Here is a 26378-nt window from a genome sequence, read left to right as displayed (position 1 = left end):
AAACGAGGACACAATATGCAAGTAAAAGCTCTTTATTAATAGTCAATAGTGTTGATGATGATGAATTAATCCGGGTGATGCAGGCGGTGGCGCAGGGACTTTGATGGTCAGACACGGAGTGATGGATGAAGTGCAGCGTGCTCTGATGAGTGATGACTTGATCCAGACATGAAACGTAATCCAACAAGACGCGAAACCGGAACACAGGAACTCAAGACGGGACACGAGGCACGGGAACAGGATCAGACAACACAGAGACTTCATACAATGATCTGAGAAAGGAGATGAGAAAGTGGTGAGCATTTATAGGAGATGAGATGAGTGGCAGCTGGTGATGATGAGTGATTGCAGCTGGATACTGATCAACCGTAACGATCCGGACACACCCACACACGTAAACAACAAGGCACGAGACTAGAGAGAGACATTGGATCTATGAACCGTGACACTGCAAGTGCACAGACACAATTCAGGAAAATAGCCTATAGTGATGTAAAGTTATTTTAACAGCAGTTAAATGACCTGCACAACATTCCAAGAAATGGGAACGCCACATTTTTGGGGGCAAACCGTAGAATGACACTATGAAATGACTCCAAAGATGAAGTCTGGTGATGTGAACTTATGTGGTTTAAAATAATGATGGAGAAATAATGATTTACCATTATTTGGCTTGACGCCGGACGGATCTGGAGCAGGTGGTGATGATGGTTCAGGAACAGGATCTGCTGGAGGAATAAAAGGCTCTGAGTTTCTGTCAGGTTGGTGTTGGACTTCAGGCTTCGGGTCAAGTCTCGAGCTCAGAGCTCTCAGCAAGTATGTTATTTCCTATCCAAAACAAAGAGAATATGAACAAGTCAACTCATGAATGTTTTTTTAGAGCTAGAACAGAATTGAATTCTGTTTGGTTTACTGATTCTGTTATTTTCCTGTTTACTTCAGGGATGCAGCTTTAAAACAATCTGTATAGTATCAAGCGCTATATAAATGATATAGCTATATAGGTGATTTGACTATAACAAGAACATTACAATGAACACAAATTTGAAAATCTCACTACAAATAATCCAGAATTTAAGACAAAAGATAATAATCCTACTTTACCTGTTATACTGCCTCATCTGAATGAGTCTCCTAAACTTCTCCAATCTAGATCACAATCAATCCATTGATGTTGTAACATCTGCTCTAAGCTGGGGCGTTTAGTTGGATCCCTCGCTAGACACTGTCTAATCAGATCCCTGCAGTCTGTACACATTTTAATAAGGAGAGAGCTGGTTAGTCATGACCATGTGACCTGGCATTTTTGAAAACAGCGATGGCTTTCGCTATACGTTGAGCTATATATGAAAATTCTGATTTCAATGTTATCATCATTATTCACTCACGTTTGGATAAGCCGGGGTTTACAAATGTAACTTTGGCTCGTTTGACTTCCGTTACACTAACAAAAGGAAGACATTCGTTCGACAACTCGTACAGCAGCACTCCTAGAGACCAGACATTTGCTGGGACGGCGTGGAATCGAGGTTCTGTAAAGACTTCAGGTGGGCGGTATCCATTCATTCCTGTAAGAAAGACATTTGCACATTGTTGAGCTTTTTTTTTTCAAGCATCATCAAATAATTAGTAAGTCACTACCTTCAGGTTTCCACACTCCCAAAATGCTCACCCTCGTATGTGTTGCTCTCGCAGCCTTCACTACTAACTAGCTGACCGCAGCCAAAGTCTATCAGCTTGAGATGTAGCGTGTCTTTCTTCCACAGGAAATTTTTCGTATGAATGTCACTATGGAAAACCCCACAACGGATGCAGTGTTGCACTGCCCGCACAGCCTGTCTCATGATGACCCGTAAGAGACAGTCACTCAAAGGTTGACGATTCATTGAGTCCAGCAAGGTCTGGCAGGGCTCCGGATACTCCATAACCAGAGTGAATGATCTAGGATGTTCAAACCACTCGTGCAGTTGTATGACAAAGGGGCTTATGGGTTCTCGCTTTATCAGCAACAGCAGTGCCACTTCTGTAACGAGAGGTTCGGGATTCCCAGGCTAGAGAGAAGAAGCAGACAGAAGGTTAGCTGGGTAAAAATCTGAAGAAAACATCATTTTGAAATGTACTATTCTTTGATCTTTTTAGATGCGTTCAAAAGAGCCTTTTCAGCTCAAAGTTATTTGGTGCCTCTAGGCTTATTTGTTGATCACATTTATACCTAATGCTTCCTATGGGTGTATTAACTACAGTAATCTGCACTTAAACAACTCTATACACATTCAGGTTTTGGCCAACTTACAATATTAAGATAACGATTGTTGTCAATCTTGCGTAACTGCTTGATGGCAACCTGCAAAAAACAAACAAAAAAAACAGTTTCAATAACAGTAACAGTATTCAAGCATCTGGCCTTGTATTAAGTATTAAACCATTTGTAAATTGTTTTAAATGTGTTTTGATGCATGCAAGAGCAAAATGTTTGTACAATTCAGTAAGATTTACCCTTTTGCCATCAAATTTGCGTGTTCCCAGGAACACTCTGCCAAATCCTCCGGATCCAATTAACTTTTCCATGTTATAGAGAGACTCAAAGGACTCTGAAAAACAAACAGAAAAACATGAGACAATTATTAGCTTGCTAGATCCATTGTTTTATTTAAAAAATATCAGTGCTGGTCGAGCAACAGTAAATGTGATCGGACGTGTTAAAAACTTGACTCAGTTATGCATGAAATAGCAAAATCTCTCTCTGTAGACTTTGCACTGCCCAGCCTTATTTCAGTCTCACCTGTTGAGCTCTTGTTCACTGGAGAAGCCTCCGCGGCACCCTGAGCAGTTCGGCCAGTTGATGTCTCTGTTGGCTCGACAGGAACTTGACCCGGCAGCGGAGGACACAGAGACCCTTCGAGGCTGTCGGACCAGGAAGCTGAGGATGACGTGATGCCCGGAGAGGAATCTATGGAAACAGTTCCTGAGGATGGAACATTTCAGACATCAAAAACTGTTTGGTTTTTTTATTACTTTTTTTTATTATATTAATTATCAATGTCAGTGGTCACATCAAATTGTTACTTTGGTTTCACTTTATTTTGGTGACATTCTATAAGTCTATAAGAAACATTGCACCTGCATGTCTACTAACTCTCATTAAAGTATTAGTAGAGTATTAGTAGACTGGTAGGGTTAATGATAATGATGGAGAAATAATGATTTACCACTATTTGGCTTGACGTCGGAGTGATCTGCAGCAGGTGGTGATGATGTTTCAGGAACAGGATCTGCTGGAGGAATAAAAGGCTCCACAACAGTCACAGAATTACTGGAAGTGCTGCTGAAAACACCCATCGTATCCTCCCAGAACTTGAGAGAACGACCAGGTTCTGGAGCTTTTTCTGAAATGAAGAAAAAACAAATGAAAACAACTATTAGACCCATCTCTGACGTCAAATTAAGCAATGATTAGGGTTGGGTACCGAAACCCGGTTCCAATAGGGAACCGGTTCCGACGTAAACGGTAGTATCGAGACCGAATAAGAACGCAACTTTCGGTGCCTGACTTTTTTCACCGCCCCCTATAAAACATCTCGCGGCACGAATGATCCAATAACAAAACATCTGCAGTTAATTAAAATAATGATGGAGAAATAATGATTTACCATTATTTGGCTTGACGCCGGAGTGATCTGAAGCAGGTGACGATGGTTCAGGAATAAACGGCTCCACAACAGTCACAGCACCACTGGAAGACCTGCTGAAAACACCCTTCCTGAGCTTATGGAAACGACCAGGTTTCTTCATACGTTCTGGAGCTTTTTCTGGTCGAGAAAATAATATTATAATGGGGGAAATCATTTTAATATTCTGTAGAAACAAGCCTTATTTTGAGTGGAAAACAAGATAATACTGTTTAAAATAATGTTGGAGAAATAATGATTTACCATTATTTGGCTTGACACCAGAGTGATCTGGAGCAGGTGACGGAATGAAAGGCTCCACAACAGTCACAGCACCACAGGAACAGCAGCTGAAAACACCCTTCGTAGCCTTCCAGATCCTGAGGCAAAGACCAGGTCTCTCGCTATGTTCTGGAGCTTTTTCTGAAATGAAGAAAAAACAAATGAAAACAACTATTAGACCCATCTCTGACGTCAAATTAAGCAATGACATAACTTACATTTTACTATTCAAATCTTATCTGTAAAGTTACAGATCTAAAGTAATGGGAATTGTTCACGCTATCCACCTGACTTCTGCTTAATGCCTGCATAAATGTCCCAACATATTATTTCACAATAGTAATAGTAATTTCATTTCACTATTATCACGATTACGAGGGTGGAGCCTGGTGATTCCGATTCAACGCTAAAGTTATTTTTCTTATTTTATCTGATCTTTAATTAAAAAGAAAACATACATTTCCAGGCTTCATTTGGCCAACTCTGGCACATGTGGCTCAGTTCTTGTAATGGTAAAGATCATATGGGCCATATCTAAATATTGATATATTTTATTAAACACTGACATTTATTAAATGCATAGCAATGTCTTATTTATGACATAACTGACTCTGTAATACTCGGCACGACAGCCATTTTGACAATTTTGCATGTTTTTGACAATTCAAGAGAAATAAGTGGTGAAATTGAATTCTTTTCTGGATCGTATGCTGTCTGTGAAGCGGCATTCTGTGCGTGTGTTTCGGGTGTGTGTCAGACAGCCATCGAGCTCATGCCTTATTGAGAACGTTTTGCTAACATTCCCATTCAATTAAGAAAACATTATTTCTAAATGTTCCCTGAACGTTCAAAACGTCCAGTTTTTTCACCGTTTCAAAAATGTTTTATCTTGGTTAAAGGAACATTCTATTTTATAATTTTATAATCCATTGTTTTATTTTAAAAATGTCAGTGCTGGTCGAGAAAATAATATTATAATGGGGGAAATAATTTTAATATTCTGTAAAAACAAGCCTTATTTTGAGTGGAAAACAAGATAATACTGTTTAAAATAATGTTGGAGACATAATGATTTACCATTATTTGGCTTGACACCGGAGTGATCTGCAGCAGGTGACGATGGTTCAGGAATGAAAGGCTCCACAACAGTCACAGCACCACAGAAACAGCAGCTGAAAACACCCTTCGTAGCCTTCCAGATCCTGAGGCAAAGTCTCTCCCTATGTTCTGGAGCTTTTTCTGAAATGAAGAAAAAACAAATGAAAACAACTATTAGACCCATCTCTGACATCAAATTAACCAATGACATAACTTACATTTTACTATTCAAATCTTAATAGTAAAATGCTCCTCCCAACAGACATTCAGTTGCCTATAAGTAAAATTGCACCTACATGTCTACTAACTCTCATTAGAGTATTAATAGACTGGTAGGGTTAGAATAAGTTGACATGTAGTTGAAAAGTTACTTGTTGTCAGTAGAGTGTCTGTTGTTGGAGCATTACAATAAAGAGTTTGCAGATATTAAGGAGAGAGTCTACTGATATACTCTAATGAGAGTTAGTCGACATGTAGTTGCAAAGTTACTTATAGTCGACAGATTGTTCAAAAGGGACCATCAAAATAAAGTGTTACCGTACTTTAGTTGGTTTAGTTGACAAATCAGCCATTGAAAATAGAAATAGAAACTAAGCCATTACATCTTTATTAAAAGCCTATTCTGACCTCTGCGAGAGTGTTTAGATGAAGTGGACGGACGTCCAACATCTGGGTTCTGCTTCGCCGTCGCCCCGTGAGCCTGACCTGTGGACACAGAAACAGAAAACTCAGAAGACAGAGAAGGTAAATATCCAGGACGATCCTGGCTCTGTGTCTGGATCGGGTCTGGCAGCGGCAGAGGTGGACAGTAACAAAGTACAGTTATTTGAGTACTGTACTTAAGTACACTTTTTGAGTATCTGTACTTTACTTGAGTATTATTTTTTCTGGAAACATTTTACTTTAACTTCACTACATTTGAAAGACAAATATCATACTTTTTACTCCACTAACGTTACATTTCTGTCAAGGTCCTTGAGTAGAAAGTAGTTGGATTCTGACATCAATCTGACTTTCATTTTCAATGTTAGGTTTGGTCTTCTAAATGCTCATTTTGTCATTGTTTTGGAGCACACTAGCTTATAACAGTGGCTGACATATTCATCCTAAAAGCCACATTTTTTTAAATAGGGCACTATTTGAGGGAACAGCCGAAACTATTGTGGACGTTATTGAGAGCACTTATTCAATCTCACATTCAATCCCACTACAAACTGTGTTCTAGAAATAAATTTCATATTGATATGAGGGTGGGTAGGTAGGCAGGCATAGATTCAGAGGCATAATGTACTATACGTATTACAAACAATAATAAAACAATGCATTGACATTTACTTTTTACTTTTGATACTTAAATACTTTTAAAAACAAGTAGGCCTACTTCTGTACTTTTACTCAAGTAAAAATCAGTCTTTTCAACTTTTACTTGTAACTGAGTAATATTTGACCAGAAGTATCTGTAACTTACTTTCACTCAAGTAAGGAAATTGTGTAACTTACTTTGTCCATCTCTGGGCAGCGGATCCTGATCACGGTCATCAGAATCGGGCCTCCAAACCTCCTGACCAGCCGTCTGACCGAAAGCAGCTCTCCTGGATCTGGAGTGCTCTTAGGATGGAATATTTCACATATCACATAACGTTAGTTTAATCATAATAATCAATAATCAATGTCTGTGGTCAATTACAGATTTTTACTTCAGTTAAGTTACTCAAATTCAATTCAAGTTTATTTCACAGGCAAGGAATCAAATAAATGGGATCAAATGGGATCAGTCAGTCATTGTACAACACACCATAACAAATAAATTAAAAATTAAAGCACTCACTTCCTCTTTCGCCCATCATGTGGTTACGACGAGCCATCGCCAACCTCCCCAAACTGCAATAAAATGGTACAAAATACAAGACAACACAATACAATACAACAGAAATCTCCTCAGAAATAACGTTAACGTTAGCAGCTAAGTTACTCCCCTAAAAAAAAATATCAAACAAAAGTATTAGCAGAAATTATATGACGCTTTCAAAAAGGATATATCCTCCGATGTCCTTCAAGAATATAACGTTAAGTCTCCTCTCAGAAATCCAAAAAACAGGTTAAAAGTCTCAAGTTTCGCTCAGCAAAAGTCAGTCTGTCAATTCGCCTCGTCTCTCAACCAACAGACAGCGGTCGATCGCGGAGTAGCTAGATATATGCAGATTGTTCAGATTCATAAAATGCGTCGCTATTAGCAACTAAAATTCGAATCACGCATGCACGGGCACATCGACTCTGATTTATTAAATAATTGCAACCTTAATGTTGACGTTTTCTTTAATATGATATTCATTCTTTCAGACCAGTTTTATTATTAAAACCCGTGGAAAATGCGCGCAAAAACATCATATAAATCGGACATCATATAAATTAATAATTAAATTGGCCCTTTTCCGCATATATATCAAGGCCAATCAGCTTTCAGTATCACTAATACGCCATCTAACCGTAGTGGTGAAGAAATCCAAATTATTTTTGAATTCTCTATTAAAATTGTTCACAATTGCTACCCAGTTAACTATAAACGTGCTAAATTTGCTCTGCAAGTGAAAGTCGTCTTGTGGTGCCATCTTATATATTTGTTTATAATATTCATTATCAATGTCAGTGGTCTGGTCACTTCAAATTGTTACTTTGGTTTCACTTTATTTTGGTCCATTTAAAAAACAGCCTAAGCGAATGTTATATTTTTTTTTTTTTCTGATTCATCACATTACAATAAAATCAACTGTATTTAGATGGGAAAATGATTCTCATCTGTTTCATTTCATTAGCCTCCAGATTTGCTTAAAAAATGTTTTGAAAGTATTGAATATTGAAAGTATTGATTTTAGAAATGTATCTTATTACGTACGGTATACATAACATATTGTGCTTTTTATTTATTTAGTTAAATTACAAACATTTCAAGTACAATGCAACAAAAAACAAAATGAATACAAGGCACTGTAAATACAATTCAAAATGTATTAATAACAACAACAACTAAAGTATAAATGTACATAATAATAATAAAATAAATAATAAATAATAAATACAGAAATGAAAGTTTATAATATCAGGGCAGTTATATGTATTTGAAAAGCTTTAAAATTTGTATTGTTTTTATAAGCTTTTTGTTTTGTGATCTCATGTTTAAAAGATATTCTAAGTATATTGTGAGATCAGTGTTATAAAAGGTAATATAGGAGGGTTTCTTTTGAGTTATTTTTGTCTAATGAATATAAAACTTCGCCAAAATAATTAAAAGATTAATGATATAATTTTGTTTTTCAGAAAGAGAATTCACAAATCTAATGACTAGGCAATTTTAAATCCTATTAAAATAATAGGATTTTTTATTATTAAAATAATAGGATTTACACAGATTAATTCCATTGACTGGTCCAGCAACCAATCGCATTGCATCTCGCGTGGGCCGAGGGTCCGTATCTGCTTTACTTTTCGAAATGGATGATCCCCATGGAGGGAGAACCTGGATTTGTAAATTTGGGACGGTTGTTTTATTCTCAACGATATGAAAAGTGTTGCCACTCCCATTTATTGCACATTTCCCCCCGAAATTATATTGCACGCCCCGTAAATATGCAGGCAAACGCGGTTGCCTACTATATAAGTCGAGCCAATAGTGCGGCAAGATACTGAAATAGGATTATTATTAACCAATCAGATCGGACACATAGACATAATAAATACATAGACGCCCTATTGGCCGCTTTGGAACGTTGCTGCGATACGTCAACGCGTCCGCCATTTTGCGGAGGGCAAGACTGCGCTGTAATCTTCTTATACTGTCTATGGTTTTCCTTATATAGTTGTATTGAGGATTGAGGAAGTGGCATGTCTCTTATATAAATTGTCTCTGGGTAAACTTACAAATTACATATAAATAATACAGCTATTTTGACGTCAAAATGGCCGCTGACCCCTGAACTTTTGGGTGACAACTGATTTTATTTTTAATTTTTATTTGATTGCATTTTAACAAGAACAAAACATAATTTACATACAAGAGTACATATGACCATACATGTCAGGAGTAAAGAAAAGAAAAAAGAAAAAAAAATAGCCAAAAGAAAAAAGAAAAAAACACCTGTACCTGTCAAACAGCTGTGTAGTTTTCCTAGCTTTTAGGTTTTTACTTTTGGATATTGTTTCTAAATATATTTTAACATTGTTCAATTTTAAAATGTTCAAAATGTGGTAGTTTTCCATTACATTTGACTTTGTGAATATAGTAACGGGCAATTATAACAATTCAATCTAAAATAAACAAAATATTTGTATCACCCTCAAATGAAAAACATTTTAACATAACATCAATTTCTTCAGAGTTAACAAGAGTCATAACTTTTCTTTGCAAGTAATTACTGAGTTCTTTCCAAAACATTTGGGTCTTGGGACATTGGAGACCATTGGGTCCATGAGGGTAATGATTGTTTGTGGAAACTTGCAAGTTTAATGGGTATTTTGTTAACATCATAATCACATTTCAGTATAAATTCTATACCACCTACTTTTTGAAATATAAAATTAGGTACTGTATACCATATACTTTGTTTATTTTTTTTTTTTATAATTTTGGAGCCATTTTATTTTAAATATCGTGTTAGAGGTCTTAACATCCAAAGCATTCAATCCTCCTTCAATTTTTGACCTACAAATATTTTCTTTTTTAATAATGTGATTTGTTCTTCCAAATAAATTTAAAGAGTTTGGTGTCTATCATTTTAATTAATGAGGGGGGGACATCTAACACTTGAGCAGCATAAACCAACCTGGATAAACCCTCAGCTTTAACCAATAACACACGACCAGTGAAAGAGAGATCTCTCATCAGCCAAGAATTCAGTTTCTTTTACAAATGATTGAATGATGGGAGTGAAGTTTAACTCATTCCTGACTTCCTTATTTTTTGAAATCTTAATACCCAAATATTTGATAACTTTTTGCACGGGAATTAATTGCTTTTTCAACTTCAGTCTCTTAAGAAAAGAGTAGTGTCATCAGCTAATTGTGTGCATTTAATTTCTGTATCTCCTATTGTAAAACCGCGAAAAATGTCTTTCTTAATATGAATGGCCATAATTTGTGTAACCAACAAAAAAAGTAATGGACTAATAGGGCAGGTATTCATATGTCGAATACCCCTTTTAATTTCGAATCTATGAGAAGTTCCATATGCCAATTGTACAGAGCTGGGAATCTTATTATATAGGGTTCTGATTACTTTTTGAAATTTGTCCCCAAAACCGAAGAATTTAAGAGTTTTAAAAAATAAAGTCATGTTAAATTGCAGGGTTGTGGACTCGAGTCGCTTGACTTGGACTTGACTTGGACTCGAGTCCCAAATTTGATGACTTGCGACTCGACTTGCCATAATCAAAGATGACTTGCGACTCGACTTAGACTTTGACAACAATGACTCGCGACTTGACTCGGACTTGAGCCCTGTGTGAGTGACTTGGAAAGACTTGACCTACCTTCTAAAACCACAGATCAGAGTTGTAATAATCACTGTAGTATAGCACTGTATCTCACTGACGCATGATCACAGCGCTGATCAGCGCTGCTTTCGCACGTTTGGCACTGAGCCAGAGAGCTCTCTGCACTGCACTGTGTGTCAGTTGTCATTTATCACACGTTCAGACAGTTTTCAACCAAATAATGTCTTTTTTTTTCTTTTTCAGGCATTTAAATACACAAGTACTAGCGAACCATTTATAATTTGAGGGGGAAAAACACACACTGATGTCCAAGTAAGCGGGCTTTGAAAAATCATCTATTTTGTTTACAGAACATGCATTGCTGGAATATAATTTACCATAAAAATTTGAAACATATTTTGAAATAATAATAGGGTCCTGTGTTTCATGGCCATTAATATTAAGCTTTCTAATAGATGTATACTCTCCATTTCTTTTCTCCAAATTATAAAAGTATCTGGAATTAGTTTCCCCTTCCTCTAACCAACGTCTTCGTGATCTAACAAATGTTCCTTTTGCCTTGATTATATATAATTTATCTAACTCAGCCTGCAGATTCATTAACAAATTAGAATTCCCATCAGTATTATTAGTGATGTTACAAATAGCTCTAATAATTTCCTCTTCCTTTGACTTATTAGACTTTGCAACTTCTTTGCCTTTATCAATTGCACTAAGTCTAATTTGAAACTTCATAAGCTCCCAATTTTTACAGTATAAATTTGTTCGCTAAGCTTGATTCCAATATGTTTGTATTATCTTCTTAATTTCATGTGGAAAACTATCAATTTCCAATAATCTATTATTAAGTTTCCAATAAGTCTAAGAGCCTTTATATGAAGTTTCATTATTCCCTTTGATGCAAAGATAAATCATTTTGTGATCAGACAATATCGATGGTTCAATTGATACTCTGTTTGTAATTTGTTCAAATGAATTAGAAATGAACCAAAGATCGATTCTTGACTGTTAAGATTTATCCCTATTACCCCATGTGTACTCTTTCAAATGTGGGTGTTTATATCTCCATATATCAATTACCCCTACATTTTCACAAAATACAGATAGCTCTGAATCACCTGTAGATGGTCCAATTGGAATAGGAATTCTATCCATCTTAACATCTGGGACAATATTAAAGTCCCCACCTAGAATTATTTCAATATCATGGAATCTTTTTCTTTCTTAATCTCATTTTCAATATCAGAGAACAAATCAACATTATATTTTGTAATATTTGAAGCATATACAGTAGGCCTACCTAACAAAAAAAATTTCCCATCAATGGATATTGTTAGAATTATCCACCTACCCAATGTGAACTTTGCTATAAACAATTTTACCTTTAAATGAACCCTTTAAAATTGCAACTCCTGCTGAGTGATTACTTCCAAAAGAATGCCAAATTTCGCTGCCCCATTGAAACTTCCAAAAATTCACATCTGAAGAACAAGCATGAGTCTCTTGTAAAAAAATTAAAATCTACATTAAATCTCTTGCAATACAAAAAAACAGCCTTTCGTTTAGTTAAATCTTGAATACCCCTAACATTAAAGGAACAAAACGATAACGACATGAACTTTTAACAATCACAATTACAGAAGAAATAAAGAAAAACTCTTAAAGGGTTAGTTCACCCAAAAATGAAAATTCTGTCAGTAATTACTCACCCTCATGTTGTTCCAACCCCGTAAGACCTTCGTTCATCTTCGGAACACAAATTAAGATATTTTTGATTAAATCTGAGAGCTGGATCACTTCTCCATAGGCTTCTAAGTGATTGAAACTTGCTGGCCCAGAAAATGCTTTTCTTTAAAATTCTTTAGGCTTCTCACTCTTTTTGACAAATTAATTTACATGATTTTTACAAATATTTTTGCTCTCAAAGATAAATTTCTACCCAGTAAAATGATTTGGATATTTATATGAATTATAGAAATGTCCATGTCTTTATATTTTATTATTATTTTAAATAGGTTTGCTGAGACCCTAGTGAATTTCCTATTAAAAGTTTTTATTCAGTAGGCTAATAATCACAAATGACAGGAAAGTTAATTTCCTGTCATTTGTGATTATTACTGAATAAAAACTTTTACAAATATTTTTGCGCACAAAGAGCATTTTCTACCCAATAAAATATTTTAGGGATCAATTAGAAAAAAATATTTTCGTATTCAGTTTATATTTTCTTTGAATGTTTTTCTAATTCAAAAAAATATATTTTTTATTTTATTTTAGGTATAGTAATCAGGGGAAGAGGAAAAATTGTTTAAAATTTTTTGTTGTTGTTGATTATTTTAAAACTTGTTTTGTCTCATTTGAAACCCTTGGAAGTTTTCTGAGGCTCCATAATGACCCCCTTGTTGAAGCTACAGAAATACCAGAAGTTATAATTTAATTTAAGTAAAGTAAAAATGGCTTTACAAACAGTTCACACACTCATTCTGCTTGTGTTTCATCAATAAGGCATATTTTACGCTCCCACACCGGCCAGCTCCACCGAGTCCCTCAGCCAACTGCACGGGCTCCTGCTCCGGCCCGCCCCGACGGAGCCGCCCATGCGCCGCACCGCAGCACCAGCTCCTCTAGCGATACCATGAGCACCTTCAAACCCGCCGTGGCCCCGCGCATGGGGGTGCAGCTCAAGCCCCCTGCCCTGCGGCCCAAACCCATGGTGGCGATACCCAAGACGGGAGCGGCGCAGCATCCGGCGCCCCCTCCACAGGATCCACTGGACAAATCCTGCACCATGCGATGAACTGTGTGCATTCAGAGCGACAGTGAGGAAACAATGTAAAATTAGGACCATTGCAGTCAGAGCCAGGTTTTTAGTGGATGGATTTCAATGCCATTGAACATTTCGCAACATTTCATTCGCTTTAGAGAGTGGACTAAAGCAAATATAAGTAGGCTAACTAAAGATACTAGAAATGGTCAGCATTAATGAGGTGTTAGTTTAAAACAGTGTGTGTATAGAATTCCAACACTATTTTAGGGTTTATTAATAAACTAGAATAACGTCGGTTACTAAGCATGGTTCAGAAGAGTTACTTAAACAGGTGTTTACTATTTCAGAGTTACATTTTCTCTCATGACCTGTTTAGTGAATTCAAACGGACATTCTTAAATATATTCGAAAGACACCTGCGACTAACAGAAAGCTATTTATGTGTATCCAAAAACTGTTTGCATGCTTGTCCGACACCTTATTTGTTTCCGCAATACTCTGTGTGAATAGATTCAATGATATTAAAGAAAGCAACAAATCACTACAGCTTCCTATATTCTTAGGGTGACTTTTTAAATATCAGCTGTTTACATCCACTAGAAAAACTGTTAAATGTGAATTATACAGAAACTAAGCAGGGTCTTTGGTTTCTCTGTTTACAGCATAAGGATTGTGGGAAATGTGTCTTTACATCTCAAGAGTGTTTTCTGGTCACGACTCTTTGAAGTGATGATGTGTGGAATGTTGAGGTTGGAAACGCACTGCCATATAAGGGCATGTGATGTCACATCTTTTGCCCGCCCTGATTGGCTGTTGATGTTGAATGATTCTAAGTTGAATTAGCAAGGCTTTGCTTTGAATATTATATTTTTGATAGTAATATTTGAATATATGCCCAGGGAGTTTGCGTAAACCACATCCGCTTACTTGTTTTTTTTTTTGTTTTTTTTTAAGTAGGCCTACTTCACTCAGTTTCTTATTTAGAATGAAAGAAATATATATTGTGTATATAAATGTACATCCACTAAACCTTTTTATTTTTATTTTGTGGGTCTTTTATACGTTACTTTCTCCCAGGCCAATTTGGAACAACTGCTCACTATAAACATTATTTTTTTAGTATCTCTCTGCTTAATTAGATGTAATCTGTGAATAGTAAAGTCTAGCTGCCAAAAAAGTAAAGTTCTTCAAGTGCTGCTTAGAGTTTGATGCGGATAGGCTACGAGAATCATTTCTTTGTCTGCTTAGCTGTCTAAAGCCCTCGGCTCGGTTCTACCCTATAAGCATGAACGATAATCCTTTTAGTTGTCATATGCAAGTGCTTTTCTAGAAACTTTTAAGGCAATAATTCTTGTTGTTTCACCAAACAAGGGAATGATGCCAATAGCCATGGACTCAGAGACTGTTACGGCAGTACTTTCGTGAGATAGTGCTGTTTCTTATGTGTGCAAGTGGCCCATTAACCCTTTGTAATAATGTCACATACAGCACCACACCCAAATGAAGTCAGTCACATGACATACCCAAAGACAAATAAATATGTATAGCATCAGTCACTCCAGTGTATTTGCACTCCAAAATAAAAAATCTGGGATTTTGTATACAGTATATCAATCTTATGTTATCTGTGCATCAACATTCACATTATTATGACAGTTTGGCAATAGTTTAGTGTTACTTGTACTGTTTTCACTGATAAATATACAACAGTTTACTCCTATTTAGGTAGAATATGCTATGAAATATGTTTGGATGATGTTATGAAATTGTCCATCGCTGAACCAAGGGGAGAAACTTTAAGACAATATAAGCAATGCCTGTTTTTAAACATGTAAAAGGAACATACTAAAGCCTTTTGATTACCAATTTATATTGAGTGATATTAAAAACGATTACAAAGTGGTGTTTTTATTTTATTTTATTTTTTAAGAGTGTACATTACGTTGATATTTGAGATCTTATGTCTCTCAGCTAAGCCTTGAGAAATGTTCTCCCTGCAAAACTACACACAGTAGCAAAATCTCTGTATGTATTTCATTGCTGTTTTATCAGTGTGTCCACGTACATCTCTGTACTATGTACTTGTGAAAGTGCCTTTAAAAACTGTTTTAGAGGAACTTCATACAAACGTCCTCTGTGCCGTGGCATTCTTATTTCAGATCCAGTATACCGAGTTGCTAGGGATTAAATTATTACTAACGTTGTTCTGTTTATTAAGTTGTAAGAATGGTCAAATAATAAAAATACTGCTTAGCCATTGTGACATTGCACTTTTATGTAAGACTGTATATTTGGCATGTAACATCCTAACAAGTTGTAGAGCTTTTGGAGGACTGCTCAGTCTTTCTAATAAAGAACATAGTTTGGTCAGTTCACTGAGGTGTTGGCTTGTTCCTCCTCTTCCTCCTTGGACCGTGTTGTTTTCTTAAAGGATAAGATTGTATGTGGTGACATATGACATTAAAGACTCTTCACAATATGATGCTTAAAAACAAAGACAGTGGCTTAATGAATTCCCAGTCTGGACTTGGTTGTTTCCCAATTGTCACTGTTAAGGAGGAAGGAGTGTCAGAGCATTTTGAAAAACAAGATCTGGTTAAACGTGTTTGTTCCAATGTCTTTTTTAACCCTTCTATTGAAGATACACCGTAGCATTTACCAGTTCAAATTGAACCAATATTATAAATCACAGCTCAGCGGTAAGAATTTGCTAAGAACTTAATATAATAATGAGATGCTACCTGTAATCATGCTTCTTATAGTTTTAATTTCATGCTAATCATAAACAAACTTTTATTTTCTTATACTATGATGGCCAGGCCACAAGCCTCTTTTAGTCTAACTCTTATTTTTGTTGTAACATATACATTTGTGTTGTAATTAACAATTTATAACAAGTGGAATTATCACCAAAAGATCAGCATTAAATAGTGATGAGGGATGGCATGAAATCACACAAAGAGGAAATATAGAGGGGAAAATAGATGATTCTTCTTTTTGCTTCGATTCACTTATTGGAAGTGTTAAAAAGAATAAGATCTCAGCCATCTCCCAGAATTCCTCTTGCCTGCCTACTGGCAGCTAATGTTAATGTTTTTATGTGTGAAAAGAAAGAGGATGTGATGTGAGACACGTCAAACTGGAAACTATAGCAGGAAGGAAATGGTTGACTGGGGTCATGTTTAAGGGGAAAAGTACAAATGTTTCATTAACCAGAATCAAGTATTACAGAGAGCATTTTAAAATGTTTATTTTTCAGGTTTGCGTAAGACTGAGTTTTATAGTTTTTGCGAAATTCGTTGTTTGTCAACTGCCATTAAAACCTCAAAAGAACAGCTAGCAGCTATGGTAGCCATGGTGACCCACTGCATGGTTTCCTGGAGTTGCATGCATAGACATAAAGACATAGAGGACTCATTAGCGGCTGCTTTCTTTGGGCCGTAAGCCGTCCGCCATATTGGAACGGTCAAAGCCTGTCCCTGAACTTTAGAGAGCAAGTGCTCTGTGCGTCTGCAACCTTAGACGCATGTATGAATATCTATATCTGCAATAGACTTCAGCAGATGATTTTGCAAAACTAAAATACATCAATACAACAAAAAAGGCATTAGCTAAAAGTTTCCATAGTTTAAAAACCTGGAATATTGAGTTAATACAACACTTTATCACCTATTTCTTCGGGAATTTAAACAAAGTCAAATGCAAGAAAATTATTTCACAATTTGTATAAATATTCTTGTAATTAAATAAACATAGCAGATTCTACAAAACCAATACATACTGTAAACAAACTAGTGAATATTTGACATTTTATATAAAACAGTAAGAAATAACTTCAGGAGTCTTCATAGAATTATAAGAAAGCACAAAATGAAGCATAGGCTGTGCTATAAAAAACAAAAAAACATTGCTGAAAAATAAAGTACTATCTGTACATTGTACATGTGCCTGTGTTTTAGTCGTTACAGGTTTCTGGCATATCGCTCCTTTGTGAGCTGGTGCTGGGGTTTCCTTGGCCGTCGGGTACGTGTCGTGATTCCAGCCTGTGTGGTGATGAGGGTTCGCCGTGAGTTTCCAGATGATCAGGGCGGATATGTTGGTTTCCTACCAGCTGATGATTGAATCTGGACACCATGGTGGAGATGACCTCCTCCTTGTCTGGCCGCTCATACTCCGCACAAAGGTCTGATGGTATGGGTATCTTAAGTACCTCATCCATGTATGGAGCAGGGTCCACAAAAACATGCTCAAATATTAGGTCCTGTAGGTCATCTAGGTACTCTGTGCAATAAAACAAAATGTATTTGTAGATATTAAAGTATTTTACCCTAACTTTCAGGAAAACTTTCAATAACACTGTTAATTTATATTTCATTTTATATAAAAAAAAAAATTAAAGTAACTTACTGAATGTTGGTGGTGTCTTCACTTGTTTGATCGTGCATTGTCCTTTCCTGGCCTTTGGAAAGTTCACTTTGAATAGTGGATGTCCTGTTGATACAGATACAGATACAGATACAGATAGCTTTATTAATCCCCAAAGGGCAATTCAGTTTCTACACCATCTAAACATACAACCATTCACACAGCCATAGCATGTAGTATATAACAAGGGTAACATGATAGGGTCCAGGTCCAAAGACAGTTTATAAATAAAAAGACATCAAAAGCAGAAAAAAGCTCCTAAAGTGCATAGTGCCAAGAACAGATCAGTCCATAATTATTTCCTCAGCTCAATATTTAACAGCATAATTGCTGAAGGAATAAATGATCTTCCATAACGGTTTGTCTTTCTAGGGGGCTGCAAGTAACGCCGACCTGATGGCATAAGAACAAATTCATCTCCCAGAATATGATGTTGGTTCATCAGACTTTTTACTTTTTGAAGAACACGTTTCTCCCAAAGAGAATTTAAGTCGCACATTTGGATTCCAATCATTTTGGAACAGACTTTCACAATATTATTTAAACAGTTTCGGTCCTTCACTGAAATATTACCAAACCAACAAATGAAAGAAAAAGTAAGAAGGCTCTCAATATAAGACAAATACACAGTGCACAGTATAGATTTAGAAACCCCAAAGGAATTTATCCTGCGCAATAAATGTACTCTCTGCTGGGCCCGTTTGACCACTGATTCAGAGTTCCTTTCAAACTTCAGTTGAATCAAAAACCGTACCCAGATATTTATAATAATTTACCATCTCCACATCCTCGCCATGGATCCTGCATACTGAAGTATTTGTCCCTTTTTTTCTAAAATCGATAATGAGTTCCTTAGTTTCAAGAAGGCTGTCATCACACCACTTAACGAAATCAGGAAGTGCACGTCCGTGATCTGACTCTGTGCCATGGAGGAGTGACAGCAGAGCAGTATCATCAGAAAATTTAACAAGAAAACTATCCTCTTTAAGAGACCTACAACTATCCGTGTATAAAATGAACAGTAGCGGGGAAAGTACACAGCCTTGTGGGGAACCTGTGTTGGAGACTTGGGTTTTTAAAGTAACCCCATTTACTAAAACCCTCTGTGTTCTATCAGTCAGAAAATTTAAGAACAAGGCTAAAAGCTGATCGGGCAGATTAAAATAAGAAGCAAGCCTCTCAATCAAAATGAGAGGCTGCATTTTGTTAAAAGCTGATGAAAAGTCAGCAAATAAAAGCCTGGCATGAGATTTGGGTTTCTCCAAATGCTTATAAAGTGTGTCCAAGATAAAAAGCTTAGCATCATCCACACCTTTATTCCTCTGATAGGCAAATTGAAGAGAATCAAGTTTGCCCTCGACCAAGATGAGAACCTCTTCTTTTAGGATTTTCTCAAGGTTTTTTACTACAAGGGAAGTAAGCGCCACAGGTCTGAAATCTTGTAATTCCCTAGCTCTATTGATTTTGGGGATAGGAATAACAATGGAAGATTTCCAAATAGTTGGGAGCTTGCAGTTATCAACACACATTTGAAAAAGATGGGAAAAAACACCACTGAGTTGTCCAGCACAGTGGTGTAATGTGTGACCATAGATAAGGTCCGGGCCTGAGGCTTTCCTCTTTTTTGTTTTCTTAAATAGAACCTCAACTTGTTCTTGAGATATTTTAATATCACTACATGGGGTCATCTAACAGTAATCAAGCGCTAGAAAGTGCTCATGAGAAGATTCTGAGTAAAACCATAATCACAGATAATCACAGAGCATATTTGCTAAAACCTGGCCGATTTTGGGTGAAAAAATCGGGTCTGTTGAAGACGTTTGACGGACTAGTAAGACACGTGTCAAGAGAGTTAAATCCAGAAAGGGGATTCAGCCAAACATGGGGTCATCTAACAGTAAACTAGACCATTTTTACACACCTATTTTCTGTCAAATGAGAAATAATTATGGAGGTGAAAGTGACGTGTATCAATGTGGGTTTGAAAGTAGAACAGTATTTAAATGACGATATTAAAGTTTTCGTCTGAGAAAGAATGTGAACGTAGTGCTAAAGAAAGTGAAAAGAACGTGTGAGTAAATGAGGGAGAAAAGAAAGTTAAAGGAAAGTTGATAGATGGAAGTCGTAAGAAGATTGAAGGTTAAAAGAAGGAAAGATTTAAGTCTTAAGGGAATCCTTTGAAGGAAAGATCTATAATAATATTCTTTTTTTATTTTTAAAAGTACTGTATTTTATTTTATTTTTCTAAACTGTTTTAATTATTCTTATTTCTTTTTATTATTTTAATCTCTTCTATGTAAAGCACTTTGAATTGCCATTGTGTATGAAATGTGCTATATAAATAAACTTGCCTTGCCTACATGGTGTCAAGGAGTTTTTCAACCTGGAGACATCATGCATGAAATCAGACGTTTCAAATAGTAAAAAAAAAGTATTAAAAGCATCAGGCAAACAGTCATCCTGAACACTGTTAAGGCTGATCTGCTGCTTGGGTTCATTACCACACTGATTAATCCCACGCCATGCTGACCTAAGGTCGCCATTTACATATTGTTTTTCTATTTTTTCCCTATACTTACTTTTGGCTTTTACTATTTCAGCCCTAACCTCTCTGGATACAGACTTTCTCTCCAATGAGTCACCAGTAAAGAAGATCTTTTTTTTCTTATTAATCACTGTTTTTAGATCTTTGGTAACCCATGGTTTATTGTTGGGGAAAGTGATAATGGTTTTGACTGGGATAACAGTATCCACACAAAAGGTAACATAGGACGAAACAGTGTCTGAAAGTTCATCAATATTGATGATGTTGCTTGTGCAAGACCAGCATTTTCATTGTAATGAAACGCAGCCAGGTATAGTCTGCATGTTACGTCAGAAACGAGGACACAATATGCAAGTAAAAGCTCTTTATTAATAGTCAATAGTGTTGATGATGATGAATTAATCCGGGTGATGCAGGCGGTGGCGCAGGGACTTTGATGGTCAGACACGGAGTGATGGATGAAGTGCAGCGTGCTCTGATGAGTGATGACTTGATCCAGACATGAAACGTAATCCAACAAGACGCGAAACCGGAACACAGGAACTCAAGACGGGACACGAGGCACGGGAACAGGATCAGACAACACAGAGACTTCATACAATGATCTGAGAAAGGAGATGAGAAAGTGGTGAGCATTTATAGGAGATGAGATGAGTGGCAGCTGGTGATGATGAGTGATTGCAGCTGGATACTGATCAACCGTAACGATCCGGACACACCCACACATGTAAACAACAAGGCACGAGACTAGAGAGAGACATTGGATCTATGAACCGTGACACTGCAAGTGCACAGACACAATTCAGGAAAATAGCCTATAGTGATGTAAAGTTATTTTAACAGCAGTTAAATGACCTGCACAACATTCCAAGAAATGGGAACGCCACATTTTTGGGGGCAAACCGTAGAATGACACTATGAAATGACTCCAAAGATGAAGTCTGGTGATGTGAACTTATGTGGTTTAAAATAATGATGGAGAAATAATGATTTACCATTATTTGGCTTGACGCCGGACGGATCTGGAGCAGGTGGTGATGATGGTTCAGGAACAGGATCTGCTGGAGGAATAAAAGGCTCTGAGTTTCTGTCAGGTTGGTGTTGGACTTCAGGCTTCGGGTCAAGTCTCGAGCTCAGAGCTCTCAGCAAGTATGTTATTTCCTATCCAAAACAAAGAGAATATGAACAAGTCAACTCATGAATGTTTTTTTAGAGCTAGAACAGAATTGAATTCTGTTTGGTTTACTGATTCTGTTATTTTCCTGTTTACTTCAGGGATGCAGCTTTAAAACAATCTGTATAGTATCAAGCGCTATATAAATGATATAGCTATATAGGTGATTTGACTATAACAAGAACATTACAATGAACACAAATTTGAAAATCTCACTACAAATAATCCAGAATTTAAGACAAAAGATAATAATCCTACTTTACCTGTTATACTGCCTCATCAGTCCATTGATGTTGTAACATCTGCTCTAAGCTGGGGCGTTTAGTTGGATCCCTCGCTAGACACTGTCTAATCAGATCCCTGCAGTCTGTACACATTTTAATAAGGAGAGAGCTGGTTAGTCATGACCATGTGACCTGGCATTTTTGAAAACAGCGATGGCTTTCGCTATACGTTGAGCTATATATGAAAATTCTGATTTCAATGTTATCATCATTATTCACTCACGTTTGGATAAGTCGGGGTTTACAAATGTAACTTTGGCTCGTGTGACTTCCGTTACACTAACAAAAGGAAGACATTCATTCGACAACTCGTACAGCAACACTCCTAGAGACCAGACATTTGCTGGGACGGCGTGGAATCGAGGTTCTTTAAAGACTTCAGGTGGGCGGTATGACATCATTCCTGTAAGAAAGACATTTGCACATTGTTGAGCTTTTTTTTTTCAAGCATCATCAAATAATTAGTAAGTCACTACCTTCAGGTTTCCACACTCCCAAAATGCTCACCCTTGTATTTGTTGCTCTCGCAGCCTTCACTACTAACTAGCTGACCGCAGCCAAAGTCTATCAGCTTGAGTTCTAGCGTGTCTTTCTTCCACAGGAAATTTTTCGTATGAATGTCACTATGGAAAACCCCACAACGGATGCAGTGTTGCACTGCCCGCACAGCCTGTCTCATGATGACCCGTAAGAGACAGTCACTCAAAGGTTGACGATTCATTGAGTCCAGCAAGGTCTGGCAGGGCTCCGGATACTCCATAACCAGAGTGAATGATCTAGGATGTTCAAACCACTCGTGCAGTTGTATGACAAAAGGGCTTATGGGTTCTCGCTTTATCAGCAACAGCAGTGCCACTTCTGTAACGAGAGGTTCGGGATTCCCAGGCTAGAGAGAAGAAGCAGACAGAAGGTTAGCTGGGTAAAAATCTGAAGAAAACATCATTTTGAAATGTACTATTCTTTGATCTTTTTAGATGCGTTCAAAAGAGCCTTTTCAGCTCAAAGTTATTTGGTGCCTCTAGGCTTATTTGTTGATCACATTTATACCTAATGCTTCCTACGGGTGTATTAACTACAGTAATCTGCACTTAAACAACTCTATACACATTCAGGTTTTGGCCAACTTACAATATTAAGATAACGATTGTTCTTAATCTTGCGTATCTGCTTGATGGCAACCTGCAAAAAACAAACAAAAAAAACAGTTTCAATAACAGTAACAGTATTCAAGCATCTGGCCTTGTATTAAGTATTAAACCATTTGTAAATTGTTTTAAATGTGTTTTGATGCATGCAAGAGCAAAATGTTTGTACAATTCAGTAAGATTTACCCTTTTGCCATCAAATTTGCGTGTTCCCAGGAACACTCTGCCAAATCCTCCGGATCCAATTAACTTTTCCATGTTATAGAGAGACTCAAAGGACTCTGAAAAACAAACAGAAAAACATGAGACAATTATTAGCTTGCTAGATCCATTGTTTTATTTAAAAAATATCAGTGCTGGTCGAGCAACAGTAAATGTGATCGGACGTGTTAAAAACTTGACTCAGTTATGCATGAAATAGCAAAATCTCTCTCTGTAGACTTTGCACTGCCCAGCCTTATTTCAGTCTCACCTGTTGAGCTCTTGTTCACTGGAGAAGCCTCCACGGCACCCTGAACAGTTCGGCCAGTTGATGTCTCTGTTGGCTCGACAGGAACTTGACCCGGCAGCGGAGGACACAGAAACCCTTCGAGGCTGTCGGACCAGGAAGCTGAGGATGACGTGATGCCCGGAGAGGAATCAATGGAAACAGTTCCTGAGGATGGAACATTTCGGACATCAAAAACTGTTTGGTTTTTTTATTACTTTTTTTATTATATGAATTATCAATGTCAGTGGTCACATCAAATTGTTACTTTGGTTTCACTTTATTTTGGTGACATTCTATAAGTCTATAAGAAACATTGCACCTGCATGTCTACTAACTCTCATTAAAGTATTAGTAGAGTATTAGTAGACTGGTAGGGTTAATGATAATGATGGAGAAATAATGATTTACCACTATTTGGCTTGACGCTGGACGGATCTGGAGCAGGTGGTGATGATGGTTCAGGAACAGGATCTGCTGGAGGAATAAAAGGCTCTGAGTTTCTGTCAGGTTGGTGTTGGTCTTCAGGCTTTGGGTCAAGTCTCGAGCTCAGAGCTCTCAGCAAGTATGTTATTTCCTATCCAAAACAAAGAGAATATGAACAAGTCAACTCATGAATGTTTTTTTTAGAGCTAGAGCAGAATTGAATTCTGTTTGGTTTACTGATTCTGTTATTTTCCTGTTTACTTCAGGGATGCAGCTTTAAAACAATCTGTATAGTATCAAGCGCTATATAAATGATATAGCTATATAGGTGATTTGACTATAACAAGAACATTACAATGAACACAAATTTGAAAATCTCACTACAAATAATCCAGAATTTAAGACAAAAGATAATAATCCTACTTTACCTGTTATACTGCCTCATCAGTCCATTGATGTTGTAACATCTGCTCTAAGCTGGGGCGTTTAGTTGGATCCCTCGCTAGACACTGTCTAATCAGATCCCTGCAGTCTGTACACATTTTAATAAGGAGAGAGCTGGTTAGTCATGACCATGTGACCTGGCATTTTTGAAAACAGCGATGGCTTTCGCTATACGTTGAGCTATATATGAAAATTCGGATTTCAATGTTATCATCATTATTCACTCACGTTTGGATAAGTCGGGGTTTACAAATGTAACTTTGGCTCGTGTGACTTCCGTTACACTAACAAAAGGAAGACATTCGTTCGACAACTCGTACAGAAGCACTCCTAGAGACCAGACATTTGCTGGGACGGCGTGGAATCGAGGTTCTTTAAAGACTTCAGGTGGGCGGTATGACATCATTCCTGTAAGAAAGACATTTGCACATTGTTGAGCTTTTTTTTTTCAAGCATCATCAAATAATTAGTAAGTCACTACCTTCAGGTTTCCACACTCCCAAAATGCTCACCCTTGTATTTGTTGCTCTCGCAGCCTTCACTACTAACTAGCTGACCGCAGCCAAAGTCTATCAGCTTGAGTTCTAGCGTGTCTTTCTTCCACAGGAAATTTTTCGTATGAATGTCACTATGGAAAACCCCACAACGGATGCAGTGTTGCACTGCCCGCACAGCCTGTCTCATGATGACCCGTAAGAGACAGTCACTCAAAGGTTGACGATTCATTGAGTCCAGCAAGGTCTGGCAGGGCTCCGGATACTCCATAACCAGAGTGAATGATCTAGGATGTTCAAACCACTCGTGCAGTTGTATGACAAAGGGGCTTATGGGTTCTCGCTTTATCAGCAACAGCAGTGCCACTTCTGTAACGAGAGGTTCGGGATTCCCAGGCTAGAGAGAAGAAGCAGACAGAAGGTTAGCTGGGTAAAAATCTGAAGAAAACATCATTTTGAAATGTACTATTCTTTGATCTTTTTAGATGCGTTCAAAAGAGCCTTTTCAGCTCAAAGTTATTTGGTGCCTCTAGGCTTATTTGTTGATCACATTTATACCTAATGCTTCCTACGGGTGTATTAACTACAGTAATCTGCACTTAAACAACTCTATACACATTCAGGTTTTGGCCAACTTACAATATTAAGATAACGATTGTTGTCAATCTTGCGTAACTGCTTGATGGCAACCTGCAAAAAACAAACAAAAAAAACAGTTTCAATAACAGTAACAGTATTCAAGCATCTGGCCTTGTATTAAGTATTAAACCATTTGTAAATTGTTTTAAATGTGTTTTGATGCATGCAAGAGCAAAATGTTTGTACAATTCAGTAAGATTTACCCTTTTGCCATCAAATTTGTGTGTTCCCAGGAACACTCTGCCAAATCCTCCGGATCCAATTAACTTTTCCATGTTATAGAGAGACTCAAAGGACTCTGAAAAACAAACAGAAAAACATGAGACAATTATTAGCTTGCTAGATCCATTGTTTTACTTAAAAAATATCAGTGCTGGTCGAGCAACAGTAAATGTGATCGGACGTGTTAAAAACTTGACTCAGTTATGCATGAAATAGCAAAATCTCTCTCTGTAGACTTTGCACTGCCCAGCCTTATTTCAGTCTCACCTGTTGAGCTCTTGTTCACTGGAGAAGCCTCCACGGCACCCTGAACAGTTCGGCCAGTTGATGTCTCTGTTGGCTCGACAGGAACTTGACCCGGCAGCGGAGGACACAGAAACCCTTCGAGGCTGTCGGACCAGGAAGCTGAGGATGACGTGATGCCCGGAGAGGAATCTATGGAAACAGTTCCTGAGGATGGAACATTTCGGACATCAAAAACTGTTTGGTTTTTTTATTACTTTTTTTATTATATTAATTATCAATGTCAGTGGTCACATCAAATTGTTACTTTGGTTTCACTTTATTTTGGTGACATTCTATAAGTCTATAAGAAACATTGCACCTGCATGTCTACTAACTCTCATTAAAGTATTAGTAGACTGGAAGGGTTAAAATAAGTTGACATGTACAGTAGTTGAAAAGTTACTTATAGTCAGTAGAGTGTCTGTTGCTAGATCCATTGTTTTATTTTTTAAAAATCAGTGCTGGTCGAGCAACAGTAAATGTGATCGGACGTGTTAAAAACTTGAC

General features: G+C 37.1%; 2 protein-coding genes and 1 long non-coding RNA gene across 3 annotated transcripts in view; all 3 read right to left on the bottom strand.

Moving 5' to 3' along the window:
* The window catches only part of LOC309507342 (serine/threonine-protein kinase pim-2-like), a gene marked incomplete at its 5' end in the record, with an annotated part of 54184 nt that overhangs the window by 23606 nt on the left and 4200 nt on the right, over positions 1–26378 (bottom strand). The window contains 2 exons of the mRNA XM_082181506.1: positions 25568–25662; positions 25854–25937. Of these exons, the coding sequence (XP_082037632.1) occupies positions 25568–25662; positions 25854–25937 (179 nt within the window). The remainder of the gene's footprint in view (positions 1–25567; positions 25663–25853; positions 25938–26378) is intronic.
* Positions 20660–22333, bottom strand: LOC309507181. The gene is made up of 3 exons (XR_014209074.1): positions 22237–22333; positions 21127–22132; positions 20660–20876 (listed from the first exon to the last, which is right to left on the bottom strand). It is a non-coding gene; the product is annotated as an uncharacterized lncRNA (long non-coding RNA).
* LOC309508262 (serine/threonine-protein kinase pim-2-like) lies at positions 24084–25156 on the bottom strand. The gene is made up of 3 exons (XM_082182799.1): positions 24744–25156; positions 24460–24639; positions 24084–24319 (listed from the first exon to the last, which is right to left on the bottom strand). Exons 1-3 carry the CDS (start codon positions 24994–24996, stop codon positions 24219–24221), a joined length of 534 nt encoding a protein of 177 aa, XP_082038925.1. The 5' UTR covers positions 24997–25156; the 3' UTR covers positions 24084–24218.

This window comes from Leuciscus leuciscus, assembly GCF_965113295.1.
Source record: "Leuciscus leuciscus genome assembly, chromosome: 10".
Classification (NCBI taxonomy): Eukaryota; Metazoa; Chordata; class Actinopteri; order Cypriniformes; family Leuciscidae; genus Leuciscus; species Leuciscus leuciscus.
Note: the sequence above shows the minus strand (reverse complement) of the source record. Positions and strands in the feature narration are given on the sequence as shown.